We start from the raw sequence: 18,785 nt of genomic DNA, 5'->3' as shown, positions 1-18,785 counted from the left end.
TTTGAGGGTCCACATTTGGCTATTGTCATGTGAAATACTTTTAGCCTCTTCAACCATGGGTCCCTCACTTTCATTATGAAACTGCATTCCAGGTATATCCCCTCAAAATTACTTTTGAGCATCAACGAGGAAAACAAATGAATTTGTGTGAGTATGTGTGTACTACTTCTACCAGCCTATGAAGACAACTTAAGTGACAACTTGACAGTGCGAGCACAGGGAGTGGCTTGTCATTTGCAAGTGTTAACTGCTTTGAGTTATCAGCTAATTTTCTCTCCCTGAATGAAAGTGGATAACATTGCATGGGAAAAGAAAGGAAGCGTATTTGCATGACTGAGATGCATTTCACCCCCTGCTTGGAAGTCCTCCCGTGGACATTTTCATGCTAAATCAGGGGCTAAAAAGTCTAACAGAGAATTAGGGGCAGACAATTGTTGCATAAGGTTTTTTGATGTTGAAAAGGATTCCTTCATGGCAAGGGCGTCTCATGACGGAGAAAGTGCTTACATGCTAGGACTTACTTGAACATCTGTTCCCATTCGCTGGCTCAACCACAGTGGATGAGGTTCACGCAAGAATCATAATTGCACACAGACTTGGGTTACAGACAGGGAGTCAGTGTTTTTTTGTTTTTTTTCCAACACAACTGTTCCAACAGAACTGTGAAAAGGAATGAAAGTTGTGACACAGCATTTTTAATTTAACAACAGAATCATGAAAAAAGCTGCAACCAAAATGGTTTGAAAATGAAAGGTATGGTTGTGAAAAGTCATAAGCCCTGATTTTGATATGTTGAGAAGGAAGGCTTCACTAGAGAACTACAGTAAGAACAAGCTCCAAAACTTTTAGCCTGTTATTGTTATAAAATGTCATGACCTCATTACAACTCTCTCCTCATCTCTCCATAACTAAAAAGCAGATAATTCAAGAGCTGGAGAGCAGTTAAATAAAAAAGGAAAAAAAAAAAAAAAACTGTTGCTCAGCACGATTCCTGCTGTTTTAGACCAGTGTCACATCAGCAAAATGCAGAGAACCTCAGAGAGCAATATGTCTCTGTGGATTTTCTTTTGTTTATGGTGCTAATCTGTTGTGGATAAAGCTTTTTACTCCAAGACTTTTATCTTTTATGGGGAGCTATGTGTACAAAAACAATCTCAACTGGATGGTTAAATAAAGACAGCACAAATGCACAAATGCGCGCGCACACACACACACACACACACACACACACACACACACACACACACACACACACACACACACACACACACACAACATCCAAGTAGCTTTAATCTACATCTCTTAGGCCTAAACCTCATCAGTCCTATGTGGACTTCTGTATACTGTCTGCTTAAACAGCAAGGAAAGCCATGCACTGACATCATGAACAATGCAAACACCGTCTCCCTCACGGTTTTATCACTGCTAGATGGAGATAACCCATTGACAGCATACCTCAACTACCTATAGGAGCTTTATAGAGCAGCCGTCCTGCACAGAGCACCATCGTTGAGACAGATAGAACATAAACTCTCGCCCTGAGGACACATGTCAACCACTTCCTGAGCCCTAAGCCTGTATGTAATTGAGGTGAAATGGCTTGTCTGAAACCAATTGAAGCCATGCAGTGAGGGGGAGCCATTGCAGTCCCTGGGAGAGGATGACAGGGTCACACCTGCAGACAGGGGCCTGTACAGGCAGCCTGCTGATGGCTATCTTAAAGTCTACTAGGGGCAATGAGAGGGAGGTGCACACTGGGGGTGTGAGGGCTATGATGGCCCTACAGCTGGCAACCTGCCCAGACCCCAACTGATCCATTTACGATGACAATTCATGCAGATCCATGAGCAAAAACACACATCCGTACATGCAGCTCCCTATCACTCTGCTTCAGTACCCCTCTAATAAACAAGCCAATAGGCTAAGGATGCTGACACGCAACACTAACCAGCTAGCATCACCACAGCATGTCGATGCCTCATGTGATGTAACGTTACAACACCACTACTGTGGCAGAAGTCTGTCTTTAGCTGCTCAGCATAATTACGGCCCTGATGAATGGTTTGGAAACGACAGGCAATTAGACCTCCAGACAGTATGATACTGAAGAGTACACTTTCTTCCAACGTGGGTACTAGAGGTGTAGATCAAAGATCCTCACCAGACAAAAGCACACAATTACAACCCCCACCACTCTGACAGACAGTGAATTCTTGATCATTGTAAACAAAACAGGTGGCATCTACCAAAAACAAAATTGTGCTTCAGCTAAATAAGCTACAGTCACGGTGTGGTATTCATCATAACACTTGAGCTTGAGGAAGAGTGGAATAACATAGGCAGATTCTGATTCTCACTTTTCACAAGTGCCCTATTCAGATGATAAACAAATCTATTTAAGAAACAAAGCTCCATGTGGGCCGCATAAACTGCCTGCAGTGTCACAGTCTCTGATTTACAGGATGGCCACACTGTGGAGCGATGCTGCACCAAGACGGAAGCACAGCCAAGGGAGGAGGAGGGAGAGGTGAAGAATAGAGGAAAAAGAAGAGGAAGAAAATATGAGGAAAATGTTTTAGCCATGTGAAATCTCAGTGAGCACTCTTTGTAAACCAAGCCTGTAGTTAGTAATTAACTTGAACTGGAGATAATGTCGTAATTATAGGACCATGCACCACTCCAACTCCCATCAACACTAACACACAAAACTATAACCCGTGGTCTGGGTGCATGTTGGAACAAAAGTCTAAAGGAGCAGGGAATTTTCTCAGAAATTTCTGACTTTCATAAACTAAGATTGATAGATAGAGTTAGACTGCTTTTGCAAACTTAGCAGCTGATAAAAAAAAGATTAGTGGATGAACAGATGATAACGTGAACTTTCAAAATAAAAAATTGCATCACCACAAAACTTCCACAGTTGGTCCAGATTTCAGTCCCCCTGTAAGATTGATCAGTTTTTGGCCTGCCTTTGCATCTACTATTTCCATACCAGCTCATTTGAGAGCAGACTTGTTTACAGCATGTCTCTCATGATGCTTTCCAGTAGGGGAGTAACCAGGCCGATGACCTCCAAGCGGTTTCAGCCCATGAATGGAAAAGCCAGGATAAAAAGAAAAAGACTTTTTCATTCCTCTGAGTCCAAGCAGGATTTTAAATAACCTTCAAAGTCATTCTCCTCCAAAACTCTCCTGTCTCCATCTCCGCTGGCTCAGGCCCATTCATTCTGTAGCTTTATCTGTGGCCCTCCATTCCAAACACTACTCACATTTTAATGGGTGGATCAACTAAACGACTGTGGATAAAATCACAGTCTGGCTGCCTTTCATTGTGATACTTAAAAGGCGCCTTGCCTTTGACTGTGCTTTTTAAGGCTGCAAACACATAGTGATGTGCAGAGAAAAAGTGCATTAATTTCAGTAACAGATATTTATTGTGACTGCTTCAGAAACTTACATGAATAAAGAAGTGCTTTAACTAAAGGTAAAGCGACAAGCAGAGTAGAGCCCATGGGAAGCGGGTAATTGAGCAGAACATATCTTGATGTTCTGGTGAAACACTGCTCTCCATCTCTCCATGCAGAAGATGAATCACATCATTGTCTGTGTCACAAAATTACATAAGTGCTATGGAAAATTCACTCAGTTCAATTGCCTAGTAGAAAGAGGGCAGAAATTGAATGGCCGCAGCTTTCTTGAGTGAATTATGTGGGTCACACTTGCATAAAATTGCACATGTTCTGTGATTGCTGTCTCTTACAAAACTACAATTTATCATTTTCTTCCCTTCTGAAAAATCCTTAAGCAACAGATTTTAGCTAAATTTATTTAACACCGTATAAATAAAGTGTTAAACTGTTAGCAGTAAATTGTCACAGTAAAATCTGTGTAAATCAATAAACATGGAAGACTGACAGAGGGAGCAGATGAGAGACCTTTTTTTCTGTTCAGGCTCACCTTTGTATTTCAGCTCTGACTCAGAAATTGTTGGCAGCTCATCCTCAAACCGAATCATTTCAAAGACTGGACACTTGATATAGCAGAAATCTGTGCATGGAAGAGATTACTTGACCTGTTTGTGGGAGGGTAATCCAACTAATTTTAACTTTCTCCATTTCTCCACCTACAGTTCATATTTTTTGTGCCTGTGACCAGAGCCTCAGTAATGCAACACATTCCCCTCAGCTATCTCACAGATTTATAATCCATAATCCTATGCGTAAATACTTAATTGTGTTTTCACCCACAAAAAACAAGTCCCTTAATTCTGGGTGTCAGCTGCTTGTCTCTGCGTGCCAGACTATTGTGAGAATGCTTGCGGCATGACAGATGTAAGGTGTGGCACATGCAGACAGTAAAATCACCATTAGCGCCTGCATATAAACAGAGGGGAGGCTTTTACCAGGGAGAGTTTATGGATGGAATGGCGGGATGGGGAGGCTGACAGATGTGAGCGGCTTGGACAAGACTCTTAGGGACTGCACAGATCCCGCAAGAGTCCAGACAAGAGCAGACACATCCCTGAACATTCAGACTAAACATGGCCACATAATTAGAGCTATAATTCAGCAGAGCAGCCAGAGCGCACACTGCAAAGCTGTGTCCCTCGTAGACAGGGCATAACCTATCTTCGTATTCAGCCCTAAATTAAACAGTCTGAACATTGTGCTGTTGTCTCTTCAAAGCCATTTAGAGGTAGTGAATTGTATTTCAACATCATATAAAACAAAACTGTGACGACATGAGGTATTAAAAAAAACAAAAAAAACACTCAGTTTAAAAAGGTTGCAAAATAGCAAACTCAAAAAACAACGCTGAGTAAAACATTGCTCTGAACCAACAGCTTGGAGAGAACATGAGAGCTGAGGACACAAGTCTGCTGAGAGACTGATTTAATAACTACTTTCATGTAGGCATACTTACAGATATCTGGTGATTCGTCTGAGCCATCTGGACAGTCCTTCTCTCCGTCACAGCGCCAGCCTTTGGAGATACAGGTCACTTGGTCCTTACATACAAACTGCTTAGAGCTGCAGGTCTTGGGATGGTCGTCAGTTTTGGGAGCTGAAAAAAAAAAAGAAAAAAAAAAGTGAGAGTTCATGTATCGTCATGAAAAGCAACTGTGGGTGGAAATGCTTTTAATTCTCAAATACATGTAGAAAGAAATGCAACTCACAAGCAGCCAGTCTAAGAAATACCAGCACGAATGTGAATGATTCTTAAATCTGTTCCTTCTTAATTCTGTTCCTTTTTTTAAGAACCATTCTTTCCTGTGCAGTATCTACATAGGAAATTTACAGCTTCAAGTAGCAGAGATCTTAACTCGGCAGGGCAAAGCAACATGCAGGGTCAACTTAAGTTTACAATGATGTTTTTGTATCAAAAGACCCACAGGCACACTCTAAAACCTCCTCTACAAGTTTACAACCAACAGTGGTGCCTTTTAGCTCTGGGTTTGTTTGTTGTTTCCCCTCTTCTTACGAATATCTCATTTCTTTCTGCCTTTTTTTTATTTTTTTTTTTTATTACTCTTAAGGTGTTTTTCAACTTTCACCACAGAGGCTCTTTCATGTGTCACGGCACAGACATAACTGGGCATTCAATCTCCGTCTGACCCATGGGAAAGTGCAGAGCGCAGTAACTCTGGGCAGTAAGTCAGCACAGATTGTTGAGGTGTACCACAGGCTAGCAGCACCGCAGCAACGCTCACGACCCATCAGCAGTGTGACACTGCTGACATGCTTTAACTCAGCCACACTCAGAAAAGCCCTGCTCAAATGGAGCTCTACCTACACGGCTTTGCATCAGTCTGTCAACACTGAACTTGTCACTTGTGTAAACATTTATCCGTAAGGGTCGGTTGATCCAAATAACAAAAGAGAAACATATTTTCTTGCTTACCTCATGTGGTATCCAGCTGTGGAGATAGTTTTGGTTTTATATGCCCAGGTTTTGAGACATCTGTCTCTGAGATCACTACCTTCACCTCAGTAAATTGAACTGAGCTGCTAACAACAAAATTATTTCCTTGTCAGTTTTTAAGGGCACTATTCATTTTTCAGTAGAAAGTATTTCTAATGAAAATTGATCATAGTGAGGGCTTTGGATTATTCTGAGTGACAGCAGCATTGTTTCCAGGAAAGACACATTCCTGTTTAATTTTTTAGGAGGTTTAAATGGTTCAAGGGCCATGAATGGAATTCTATTCACCTATTGGGGTATGGCAGAAATCTCAGATGGATATTTCAAAAACTGGATGAATAAAACCAGAACTCCCCACATAGCTACACATCAATAGGAGAGAATAGGAACATTTTTTTTTGTAATTTGGTTGAACTGACCCTTTAAATGAAACAAAACGTTAAAAAACTTAGACCATATGCAACAATTTATAAAGTCAGAGTATATTTCCGACTCATTAATGACATAATCCATAACTAAACTAGCCTTGTCAAACTTGAATACAAATTTAAACAGAAAGCCTGAGTTCCCTAGTAACATTTTCTCCCATTCTACGGAAAAATGAAAATAGGTTTCCAAATATATACAAGGGAAATGCTTCCTTGTATGCTAGTGGTCAAAAATATAACATGCAATAAAAAAAAGACCACAATGGCCACACCAGGCAGTAGTCTGTTGTTACTGTATTGTTGTGCAGCAATGCCCTGGGAAGGACAGTGCCGAAGGTCTCATTGTGATTCTCTGCAGGGACGTAGCCCTCTCTCGCCCTGGATGACTTGCCTCCCTACGTACTTGGCAGGCAGAGAGGTGTTTGGGGCGGGCAGTCGGGGGTGTGTGGGGGTGCACCGCAAGGGGGCTGGGATGTGACTGAAATCACAAGAGAGCATGAGGCTAGTGTATCATTGCAATCACGTTCCTTTTGACTGTCAGACTAAGGGTTTTAGAGCCTGGTCTTTTTTTCATGTGACAGTGAAGTGTATGTGTAAGTCAAACACTAAGATGTCTGAGTGTCATGTTTTTGTAAATACAATTAGAATCTAAAGGGCTACAGGGATCGGTTCACAGCTTTCTCATTATATGAACAAAACCTTGATATTTGAGGAGATTAAGAGAAAGAGGGAACACTGGGTTTTAAAATGCAGAGCTATAGACCCGTTCTTCTCTTCACAAAATGGCAGGGGCAAGGCTTACAAAACAAAATTCATGTGACGCAAGAGAGTAAGATGCCATAATACAGAGTCCATATTAAATGTCATAAGGCTGAGATGAGACCAAGAAACAGAGCTGTAAATGAACAGACAGAAACCAATGACTGAATAACTTTAGACAACATGCACACACCCCACCCCTTGGTAGAGGAATGAGAGGGAGGCTAGCCATGGCCTGAGGCCAGTTTGTTAGTTTTGCTTCCTTTCAGCTTACCAATGTCCTGGTACATTTAGTATGGTGGTAAAAACACCGGATTTGCCTGCGCTTATATGTTGCCATTTAATCTGCCTAAACAATCAAACAAACAGCTGCACTGCCTGGGCCCTGAGCTGAAATGAGTAAATGCAATGAAACCTTGCTATGTGAAGGCATTCCCTCGGTCTCTCTGGTCCCTGTGTGAAGCAGCTGGGCTGAGCCAGTTGTTCTCCGTGAGTGGGCATAAAACTGGAAATAAAACATTGTGGGTTCTAATTTTATCATCGTTTTACACACCAGCATGAAATGACCACAGAGGGGAGAACCTCTGAGCCTAATTGGAGGTTGTGGCTGAGGAGGGGTTAGAAACTGGGGGAAATACTGGCAGCCTTCCCCCTCAGCAGTCCTCTTTCAAAGCCCACTTAAAATATCTCAAACAGAGATGCGAATTGTTAATTCAGCCTGCAAAGTCGCTTTTTTTCCCAAAGTTACTGCCAAAATGCTGACAATTTTTGGAGGGGCCAAATCAGGCTGGGATGTTGAACCATTTGAGTCCACTTTGCCTACAAAAGGGAATGAAGAAGGCCTTTATTTTGTGTCCTGGGATTGGACCAACAGCAAACACCAATCCCATTGAATCAAGGTACATACTCCACTTACAGGAACTCCTTTAAGCCCTTGGTGTTTGCCTCCCAACAGAGTTCCCTCCTGATAATGCCATCCTAACTAAAGTATTTCCTGCCACAGCTGAATGGCAACTCGATCACACTGCTGCGACTAAATGGTCGGAAATCCCACGGCATTAAAATATTCTAATCACAAAACAAGGGGATTATCACATTTTCAATAAATTATAACTTCATCTTCTTTTGCTTATGATTCTTAAAAGTAAGATCAGTACACTTAAACACAAAAAACCTCTATCCTTTTTTTTTTTAAACAGATAACCTGATAAAAAAAAACAACTATCCTATGGGTATCTATTAGAGCAAAAATACATCTAATTAGAGGGTAAACCGAGAAAACTAGCTCTCACAGCCTTAGTTGAAATCCACAAGGGTTTTGAATTTCACACCATTGCGAACTTTGGAACGTCTACAGGAAACAGAGATTCTATTTCTGAAGATAAATTATACCATGTACAAATATCTTTATTTGGTGGGTTTAGAAAAAATAGAAAATTTAGCATGTTTTTAAAACATCCGCCTTCCACAAAAACCAAAATGCCTATCTCTGTCACTCTGATGTACTTACAACGTGTTTCACTGTGTTTTATTAAAAATACCTTAGTGGTAAAGTGTTACAGTAAATGCATTAAACATGAATACTGGGAAAATCCTTGAGGCAACTGTAAGAAGACTTCAAATTATACAATAACAATCAGGGGGTCAACTTTTTATCTGAGGTAAAAGGGATCCCACTACAGTGCCTCAGTGAACTTAAGTCTTACAGTCCTTACAGTTATCTTGTTTGATTAACTAAAGTTGTCAAATAAAAAACACGTTTTTTTTGTTTTTTTTTTAAATATAAATGGTATTCAATTACCAAACCAGGTAAAATACCTGAATTCATGAGTGAAAACAAAGGATGTGTGTTTAACAGAAGCTAATATCAAAAAGGTAAAGGACTAACTAAACCACCATATACACACAAAGTCTATTAACATGAAATAATAAACTCTATATTGATGTCAAATCTCTACAACAACTAATCCTCCATTGTCTCACTGCTCATGACTGAGCACCAGTGTTTGCTAAAATGAGATAATGTATGACATTTTATACAGGTAATGAAATGACAAGCTTACACTAGAAATGAAGTGTCACGCTATCAGCTAGCTAACATTAGAAATTAGCTATCGTTAGCGTCCATCCGTAGATACTTGATACAAACTAATTCAAAAACTATGACGGTAATAAAGTAAAGTGTATTAAACAAGCTAGATAGTTAGCTACTGTTCTTACCCACAGTGACGCACGAGGGCAGAGATTACAAGGCCAGCCACTGAGGGAGTGAGGCAGGCAGAGGCACGTTCAGCTAACGTTAAGGTTAAGGAATGGTACAGTCCACTTTAGGGGTGTCTGAAACGTATTACAAGATTCTTCTAGGTATGAATATGGGAAATATTTTGTAATCACAATTACATGTAAGAAGGTTATATACATGTTTCAGTCCCCCTGAACTGTTGTTTTTACCTCTATTGAGCGGTCCAAGTCTTAATCAGGGGGTCATACGCCCCCCACACCCCCTAATTCGGACCCTGACTGTAAACCCAAAAATGCCTGAAGGCCAGTACTCTGGAGGAAAATATCCTGAGTATTTTGTCCAATAGACACTAATGTTTCTCCAATTATTTAATTCTCTACACTCAACTAACCACTAAGCTCTTACTTGGAAGAGGATAAATTCTAGGACGCTAAATTGGGATGTTTGTGGTCAAAATTAGAAGTCAGTGAATGTAATTCTACTTTCTCTCCACATTATCTCATTGTGGTGTGAAATCTGGCAGTTGTACTGACTGACTTTTCTTCTGGTTATTAAGTGCTCAAATGTAGTTCGACATGAAGTGCGCTCCAGAAATCTGAGACATATAATACATTTTTTAATTGCTATTATTCAACAAGTGCACCTGCTCATTCTAGGTGCTCTGAGGGGAGAAACAGAGGGCTGGGCATGACTGTGCAAGAGAAGTTAAACTGACTTCTCCACACTGTTGTCACTAAAAGATTCACTGAACAAATGTATAAATGAAATGGCTTCCTGCTATGTGGATGCCCAGGCTCCAACTGGCTGACATGTTTTGACTTAGAGCATACAGCCACTTGTATGGAGCACACACTGTATTTCCTTATGCAGGGCCACTGGAACTCTATACTGTGTAAATAGTGCACACTGAATTGCCCCTAAGCACTGTGCAAAAGCTTTAAACAAGAGCGAATGAGCAAATGCATAAACGTACACAGAGCCTTGCTCTTATAGAATCGTCCCTTCTGAATGCCTGGTAAAGGGAATAAATTACTTTTAAGGCCATCCTTTCATCTGCAAGAAGGAATTTAAGGTGGTGTTTTGTTTTTACGTAATCCAAAAACTTAGCAAAAACGTTCACAAAGGGTGGATGCCAAATCTGTGGGACATAACAGGATGGGATGGTGAGTAAATAGTGCTGTGGCACCAATTCAGCAGCCAAGTGATGGAGGCCTCCAGACCATCACCACCTGGGACTCAACACTATACCAACCCCCAGCCCCACCCCTCACCCCATGATCTGCCTCCCTCAATATGGCCATCCGTGCTCTGCAAATCAACTCCAGAACAACGCAGCACATTCCAGCACCTTCTAATTGATTTCATGTGTACAGCTTAGCCTCAAAAGGACAATCTGTTACAGACGAGCAGCTAGATTTGAAAGAAAACCAAAGAGCTTTGCTTTTTAATACAAGGTAAATGTACTTGTTGTTAGATTCTGTTTGCGACAGGACTATCAGCGAGTGCACATGCTAAGTGTAGGAGAGGACTGACTTCATGCTGATTTTAAAAATTCTATTGGTTCATCAAACAAATATATGACACATGAAATTTACTTCTGTGTCAAAAGCATGTCGCCAACACTGAGCTCATCTTACTATTCAACCGACCCAATCCCCTCCTGGATAATTTCTAGGCTGAGCAATAGAGCATGGATTCTATTAAATGCTGTTAAAAGATAACAGTATGAATGGGAATGTGAAATGACTTGAATGAATGAATAAATAAATGGGGGTCTCGATGGTCTTGCTGGGCACAATGGCAGTGGTATTGAGAGAGTGGGAACGAAACCAGGGCTGTTTCTCATCACCCACCACTTCTCCCCTTCCTGGTCCTCCATTGTGGAACTCGTGTCTTCCCGAGTGTTTCGGGGAGTGAGGGAAAAAACCAAACAGACTACAGCATGTAATTAGACCCCTGAGGTCAAGTTTGAAGTGATTTCTCTGTTTAGCGGGATTTCAAAGCAAAAATCCATGCATTATTAGTAAAATTAAAACCAAACAAGGACCACAGGGAAGAGAATGGGTTCAGAGGGAAGACATTATTCCTTAATTTTTGTGCTATATTAATTATTCAGATGAAAGACTGATTCTTTTTTGTAACCAGAGCCCTTTAGATGTAAAATGTGGTACATCAGTGCAGAACACTATGCACAACATATGTAAGAATGGAGAAAGTGTCTATCTAATCTAAGGCCGTCCCTGACCACTGCTGAAGCCACTGAATGTACTTCCTCAATGGTGCCCATCGAGTGGAAACAACCACTTAGCTTTGTGTCAAGCCACAGCAAAGCACTGGAGCACTTTAACCAGCTCACAATGCACACACAATGTCCATAGGCTATTCAAGCTCTAATCCACACCAGCCATTTTCAAAGAGCTTCAACATGCAGAAACCGCAAAAAAAAAAAGGAGCTAATACAAGGAGTTAGTACCTACTCCTGTGCCTGAAAGCCTTGTTTTTGTGTCATCGCACAACAAAAGGGTGCAGCTTTGACCTCAGAGGTAACCTGATGAGGCTCTGCAGGATGTCACAGGCCAGAGCAGTAAAATGCAACGCAGTAAAAGACACAACACTGAGTGAGTGTGATTGATGGAGATAGAGATAAATGTGAATAGGCTCATGGTGCTTCCAAAGGAGAGTTCTTCTACGTACACGCTGTAGTCTCTGCATAGCACAGTTCTGCGCACCCATAGAGGAAAAGTCAACCCAGATTCAGCTGTTACAAAAACAGAATATGGGAACCACAAAATAAAGGCTGGACCACATAAATTGAAGCATTCACTGCAACTGAGAGGACTGTAAATCCTGGCTTGCCTCATTCCTTCAGTTACCTCCTCATTTCAGCTGAAGGATGAAATGTTTCTGTGATTTAATGTGAGTGGATCTCTATGAATCCCTCATTAGATTCACTCTAAGGGAGGCAGGGGGGAGTAATGTTCCTGGCTCAATAATTGGAGGAATGACTCATAAACAATGCACAAATGAGCTGTCATCCACTTCACATCTTTACAGATGACCTCTTTGTTCAGTGGTGAGAAATCCTAAAAACCTGACTGTGTGATACATAAAAGGTCTCAACGTGTCATGAACGTTCTGTAGACGTTCCGAAAATGAGGGCTGGCACGATAATACCAGCACGGATGATTTAACTCTCCTGTAGGCAATTTTTTTTTCTAGTAAATTTAGTAAATTCGAGTGCGCAAAGAATGATTGTCCTACAAAAGAACAGAATAACACAGCTTTTTGCTGCTTAGTTTACTTTTACATGAAGCTGTAGACTTTGGCAAGTACAGCTAAAGTCAAAGACTTGCACACACCCTACAATCTTGAAACTATTGTTGAGGACCATCCAACTGGTTGCTGGTCACATGCAGTCGAGTTTTAAGTTGATAACGTTATCAGACAAGGAAATACAAACTAAACTATACTAACTAAAAAAGGCAAATAGTTTTATGTTAAAAAATACAAACACATGAAGCTCGAGAGAGCTCGCTCCAAACAAGTGAAACTAGTTATGTTTTCCTGCGGTGTCTTGACATTTGTTTTTCTGTGACAGCATCAATGAGCAAATGTCTTTTAGCAACACTGCTTACTGAGATGACAAATGCTTTAGTGAGGAAAGGTCTAACAAGTACTTTCTTTAAAGTATGTCAAACACCAGAAACTGGTGACGGATATAACTGACATGTATTAAAGTGCAAAGGGAATGTATTGTAGATATGTTGAATAACCATGCTGCTACACTCGGACTTTTTGTTTTAAGTATGTAATATTTTTCATGTCACATACATTTGTACATTCGTAGTGGTGTTCCATCAACCTTTTATAGGATGCTTTCAGTTTATGTCATCACCATGCATTTGCAGTGCATTTTGTAAGTGGAGAGTTACTGAAGGACATGCTACCTCCTACATATATATATATATATATATATATATATATATATATATATATATACACACACGTATATTGCTCTGGCAGATGGTCAGTTATATCAACTGGTTATATAAGAGCCCATATCTCTTCATCGGTTTGAGCTGCTGTGCTGAAGTAATCTGACGGACTACTTGTTGATGAGGGTGCAAATTACCAGATTAAATGTAGTGAAGTTACAGCACAGTAGATCAAAATGGTGAGGTATTTACGCCATCAGGTGGATTATTTTGATTACTAGCTGTTAGGGGTGGATCAGAGTATCAGAGTAGAAATTATTTTATATTGCTTTATCATATAAAAATCCAATATTCCCATAAAGTAGTTTGACAGCGGTGCAGATACCGCAGAATACTCAGTATGGCAAAATCTCTGACAAATGTATATCATCTCACGGTATCGTCATATCACGCTGACATACCAGCAGTGGTATATCAGACAAGCACCACACAGAAGTGCCATAAAAAATAAATTAATTGTGTCAATATCTTTGCCACGACACAGAAAGCCTAAATGTTTGGTATATGTACAACCACCATCTAATGACTGAAAGCCATGGCTGACTCTGATGAAAGTAAACAGCGTTGACACTTCGCAGCAGTCCATGAAATTGGAATCTTATTTCCATATATCAGATCCTCCACTCTGACCAGGTGTGAAAGCAACCAAGGGTGCCTGCGATCAAATCGATTCTCCAGTCAAGCGCAAAGCCAGCAACATCTGCAACTTCTGAGGCATACATGAGCGTGAGTGGGTAAAGCCAGTATTCTCACAGCTGTGAAAGGTGTCAGGCAAACATTGCAACCCTTTGTAACATTTGAACAAGTCTGTGTACTCTCTTTATGAAGTGCATAGAAAAACAGACCTATTTCTCATGTCCGTAACTAAAATGTGCTTTGTTCATGTGTGGTATCTTACATAAAGAAAAGAACTTCTTAGAGACAACATTATATTAATGACAGGAAAGGAAAGCAGAAATGCATAGACATGGCCTGATTTAATCACCTACAAAAACCCAATGAATCTTGCAGAGCTGCATTAACACACACCCACACTCCCTATTTTGTGAAAGAAGCCTCCCGCTCTGTTCCTTTTTTGGGTCTTAGGAGCTAAACAGGGTAAACAGTGATGTAGCTCGCAGAAAACACCAATTACAGTACACCCCTGCTATTCACAGTCAACAAACACTCTTTCATCTGCGCTCTCACGCCTTCGATATGTAGGGAACAACACTGAAGACATTTATGTTAATCTGCTTTTACCTTCTAGTCACAGTTGATTGCAATGCAGTGCAGGAAGTAGAGGGAGAAAAAAGGGGGATCTTTTCTGCAGCTACGGTTAAAAAATCCCACTGTCTGCTATTATCATTTCACAAATATTTTCACTAGGTTCAGACCTAAACGCAAAACACCTGCACATAAGCTTTACATCAGACTTCATGAAGCCAAGCCAAAGAATGTATCAAAACTGGACACTCGGCTATATTTCACTCCAAATATTTATGCTTTTTTTTTTTTCTTTTTTACCCTGTTTCTTTGCAAAATGACTCTAAATGGCAGAGAATGATTCTGGGTATTATCTGTGTTACCTGATAAGAGTGCAGTCAACAGATAGCCTCAGGTGTACAGAGTTACAATAACCACTCCCCAGTGACCTCCACTTGGAAGAGCTGCAGAGAGCAATCCGAAGCTCTATTATCTGTTGAATTTGTATGAAGGATGCTGAATTTTTCCAGCAGATGTTTCCAGTGACAGTTCTGAGGAAAAGGTATAGCCTGGTCCCAATAAAAAGGTCAGGCAAACAGAGTGTAGGCTCCTCAGGAATTCAACCTCTTTAGCCTCTGACCCACATTTACACTTTTCACCAACAGAATGCGTCTGGCTCTAAAGGTGGTTGAGATCCTGTACGTAAAGCTCAGCAGTCACAACGTTATCCAGCCCGGACATATTGATGATATCATTCCAAACAGTAAGTGAATATGAAGGGGTTGACTTCAACATACTGCTGTTTTGCTGCATGATATGCAAAATTTAATTCGAAGCTACGAATCAATCAATACTGAAAAACAATTCTTTCCGTTGATTAATTGTTTGGTTGATCTTTTCTTTTTTCTTTTTGCATTTTGTACACCAAACAATTAATGAAGTAACTGCCAAAATGGTCTGCTGATCAATCACTGATTAAAATAATTGTTAATTTTATCACAAATGTCAACAATCATCAATTCAAACTGTAGTCACGTTTCGTCATATCCACTCATAAAACCATGGATTAATTAGGACTAATTAGGACAAGGCTTTAAGTACTATGTAGCACTACACTGGATTCTGTCAGTCTAAAAGGATGACGCCTTAAGTGCCACAATAATAAACTCTGGTCAACATCAAAGATCAATAACAAACAAAGAGGTCTGTCCAATGTTTAACTGTTAACTATGGCCTTCTGACCCTCCTGTCACTGATCCTTTCCCATTCATAAATTCATGCTGTGGCCCAGTGGTGATCCAGACAAATCCAGTCCAAGTGGCTGGCCTTAGGGTTTGTATCCTCTCACTTTCTACCCTTTTGGACCAACACTGCTCCAGAGGGAGGCCGATAAATCAAATGTTAATAATGACACAACACACATATCATCCATCCACATTTCCATCCCCGACTCCCTGTGATGTAACTATGTGTCTGTTTCAGAGAGCATCCAAGACTGGTTGTTGAAGTTTATTTCACTTCACCCGCCTTCAACCCAAGCTCTTCAGCCCCCCCCCTTTAAGTCACATCTAAGTTGGATTAATGGTCTCCCTGTGTCCAGATGTTACATACTGATGGAAGAGGAGGGAGGAGCTTACAGACTCCTGTAACATTAGCTATAGCTTTCAGCTTCCATCAAAACCTAATGAATCTTACATAAGATCTTCCAAAGCAGAGAAGCGCAGTAGCAGTAGCTGGCTTTAGTGGCAAAGTTAAGGGTTTAATGTGTTACCACATCAAAGTAAACACAGACTAAAAGAGTGAAATAAACTGTCAGACTGATATTACAAATATTTTTCCATATACAAGGCTGTCAGATCAGACCTGGATGGGACAGAGGACTTCAGTACTAGAGACTTCTTTTAACACTGTTTTACAGCCACAAAATATTATGGATGACTTCAACTAGACTCCTGAATATGATATGTGCTATTTTGTACCTTCATGTTTCCCTTCAAGAGCACAAGAAAGAAAAAAGCAAGCTGTTAGCTCAACAGGTCTGCAATGCATTGTCACAAGAGCAATGGTGCATTTAGTATCTCATTATTACTATCAGGGATTCGGGAGTATTAAGGAGCTCCGGGGACGTTAAGAGGATAACTGCACGACTATTCATTTCACTATCAGACTGTACCTGGCTGTCACTAATAAACTGTGGTTTCTCAGGCAGCGGGACAAGCCGCGCCATTAAGATTACACCTTAACAAGCAAACACAACTGTTGTTTTCATATGCGCCAAGTAGCCTGACTGGAAACAAACATGAAAACTGATCTGGCCGATGGCTGCCACAGGTTTGATGGGAAACTCAGGCTGCTCTGATTCTAGGAATATTTTTTTTTCTTTTTTTTCTTTTTTTTTAAAGCAGCACGTTTTGGTCTGAATGGTGGCGATCAGCTGTCGCCATACGGAGGAACATAAGGAATTGTATTTTTCTTGGGAAACGGAGAGGGGAGGATATAGCCATTTTGTCGCAGTCAGTCAGTCAGAAATGATGTCGTTCTGTGGAAATGGGTCGCTCAAGCAAGTGTTTGCGATAGCCTTTTACCTGCTGAATACTCCAACTGTGAATAACCTCAGTGTCTGCCATCCTCGCAGGCAGACAGGCCCATTCTGTCTGCTCACACAGGAGCTCTGCTAAAAGACGCAGACAGATTTTAGGCCACTGCTTATTTGTGCGGTACTTTCTGTGATTAAAGGCTTTCCTAATGATCGATCTCCCCCTCTGAGGAGACTGCTGTGGCACACAGTCTGATTATGAAGACAACCTATTTGCGGTGTTGGCTCCAACTCTGGTGAACACATAGGCCTGTGCAGAGATGCTTTGGAGGAAAAAAGAAAAGTGGTCATGCTTTCTCGAGTATCACAATGCGAGATAACACAACAGGCTTCTTACCTACGGTTGCACCGTTAGGAGATACGATCTCCAAGTAGAGTATAAATCCCAAGTAGAACAACCTCATCGCCATCTCCTGAGCAATGCCCGATGGCACTGCTGTTAGAAAGGAATAGAGGAAAAGTTGGCTGGATTTCTCAAACCGAACAACCCGATCAACCACCTCATCCGAACCCCCTCAATGGTCCGGGTGCGATTGTCCGTTCAGTTGCACCCTCAGCCCCGCACGGTGGCCGCTTCAGACGGGCTTCTTCAATAAAAGGCGACTTGCTACAGCCCGGCGAGGCTATAGGCAATGCAGCAGCACAGTCATGTATATTTCTAATTGATTATCGGCATTCAAACATGATGCACAGTGCAACCTCTGTCTCTCTGTGCTTGCTGGGGTCTCTGTTTCAGCACACCATGCCACCAGAGTCGTCCACTCGTACAGCCCTGCAGCCGCCGGCTCCGCTCAGCTCATTCCGTGGTGCCAAACTAAAAAAGAAAAGATTAAAAAAGTAAAAGCGTTTTGTTTGTTGTTGTTTTTTTTTTTTTAGCTCGGAGCGCCACCGTCTCCCAGTGCTTGTGACTGCATGAGTGGATGGTGAATCTCTCAAGCTCCAGCACTGTGGACGAGCCCGTGACGTAACGCTCGACTCCACGAAAATGGGATAACTGAGCGGCGAGCACGGTCTGCGCATGCTCCAACACACCTCCTTTTCTCCTATTTCATGCTCTTTTTCATCAACCGTGGAAGTGGGAGAGAGAGGCGGCGACTGCAACTGGCGCTCTGCGGTCAGCCATGTTGGCTCAACATTGTTGATTTTTTTTTTTTTTTTTTTTTTTTTTTTTAGCCGGGTCCCTGTTGACCCCCACTGTACATGGCAGTTATCTCCCAGAAACCAGCCAGTACTCACGAGCTGGAATCAGTTGATTAACTGATTATTCGACTGGTAGAAATTTAACTGGCAACAGTCATTTTTTTTAAGCTTAAATTCCAGAAAGTCACTGATACCAGCTTCTGAAATGTGTATATTTGCTAGTTTCTTGGTTTTTATGACCAAAATTATGCAATAAACACAATAACCCCAAATGTTGGACCTTTTGACTGTTAGTAAGGAACCAATGATGTGCATTTTCACTATTTTCTGACATTTCGTAGCCTATACTAAATAATCAATCGATTATTGATGAAAATAATTGTCAGATGTACTGATGATGAAAATAATTGTGGTTTGCATTCTTTCAGTACTTCTATGATGGAAAAATCTAACCTTAGCCAAGGGTTTGGAAGCAATTTGAGAAAGCCCAACCTTTTAAACAAATGATAACAAATGAGC

The 18,785-nt window shown here is 41.1% G+C and overlaps 1 protein-coding gene across 2 annotated transcripts in view; it reads right to left on the bottom strand.

Moving 5' to 3' along the window:
• Positions 1 to 18,172, bottom strand: part of lrp1ab (low density lipoprotein receptor-related protein 1Ab) — an 88,405-nt gene extending 70,233 nt beyond the window's left edge. Inside the window, exons 1-2 of one of the 2 annotated variants that reach the window (XM_087179008.1) lie at positions 17,464 to 18,172; positions 4,923 to 5,063 (exon numbers count right to left, since the gene is read on the bottom strand). In XM_087179008.1, the coding sequence (XP_087035134.1) occupies positions 4,923 to 5,063; positions 17,464 to 17,536 (214 nt within the window). In that variant the 5' untranslated portion in view covers positions 17,537 to 18,172. The remainder of the gene's footprint in view (positions 1 to 4,922; positions 5,064 to 17,463) is intronic. The other variant, XM_023425114.2, reaches the window with a different exon arrangement.
• Between the last annotated feature and the right edge of the window lie 613 nt (positions 18,173 to 18,785).

This window comes from Seriola lalandi, unplaced genomic scaffold (genome assembly GCF_002814215.2).
Source record: "Seriola lalandi dorsalis isolate HSWRI2012SDOR001 ecotype SW California unplaced genomic scaffold, Sedor1 jcf7180002054767, whole genome shotgun sequence".
Lineage (NCBI taxonomy): Eukaryota > Metazoa > Chordata > Actinopteri > Carangiformes > Carangidae > Seriola > Seriola lalandi.
This window is presented reverse-complemented; position numbering and strand designations above follow the sequence as displayed.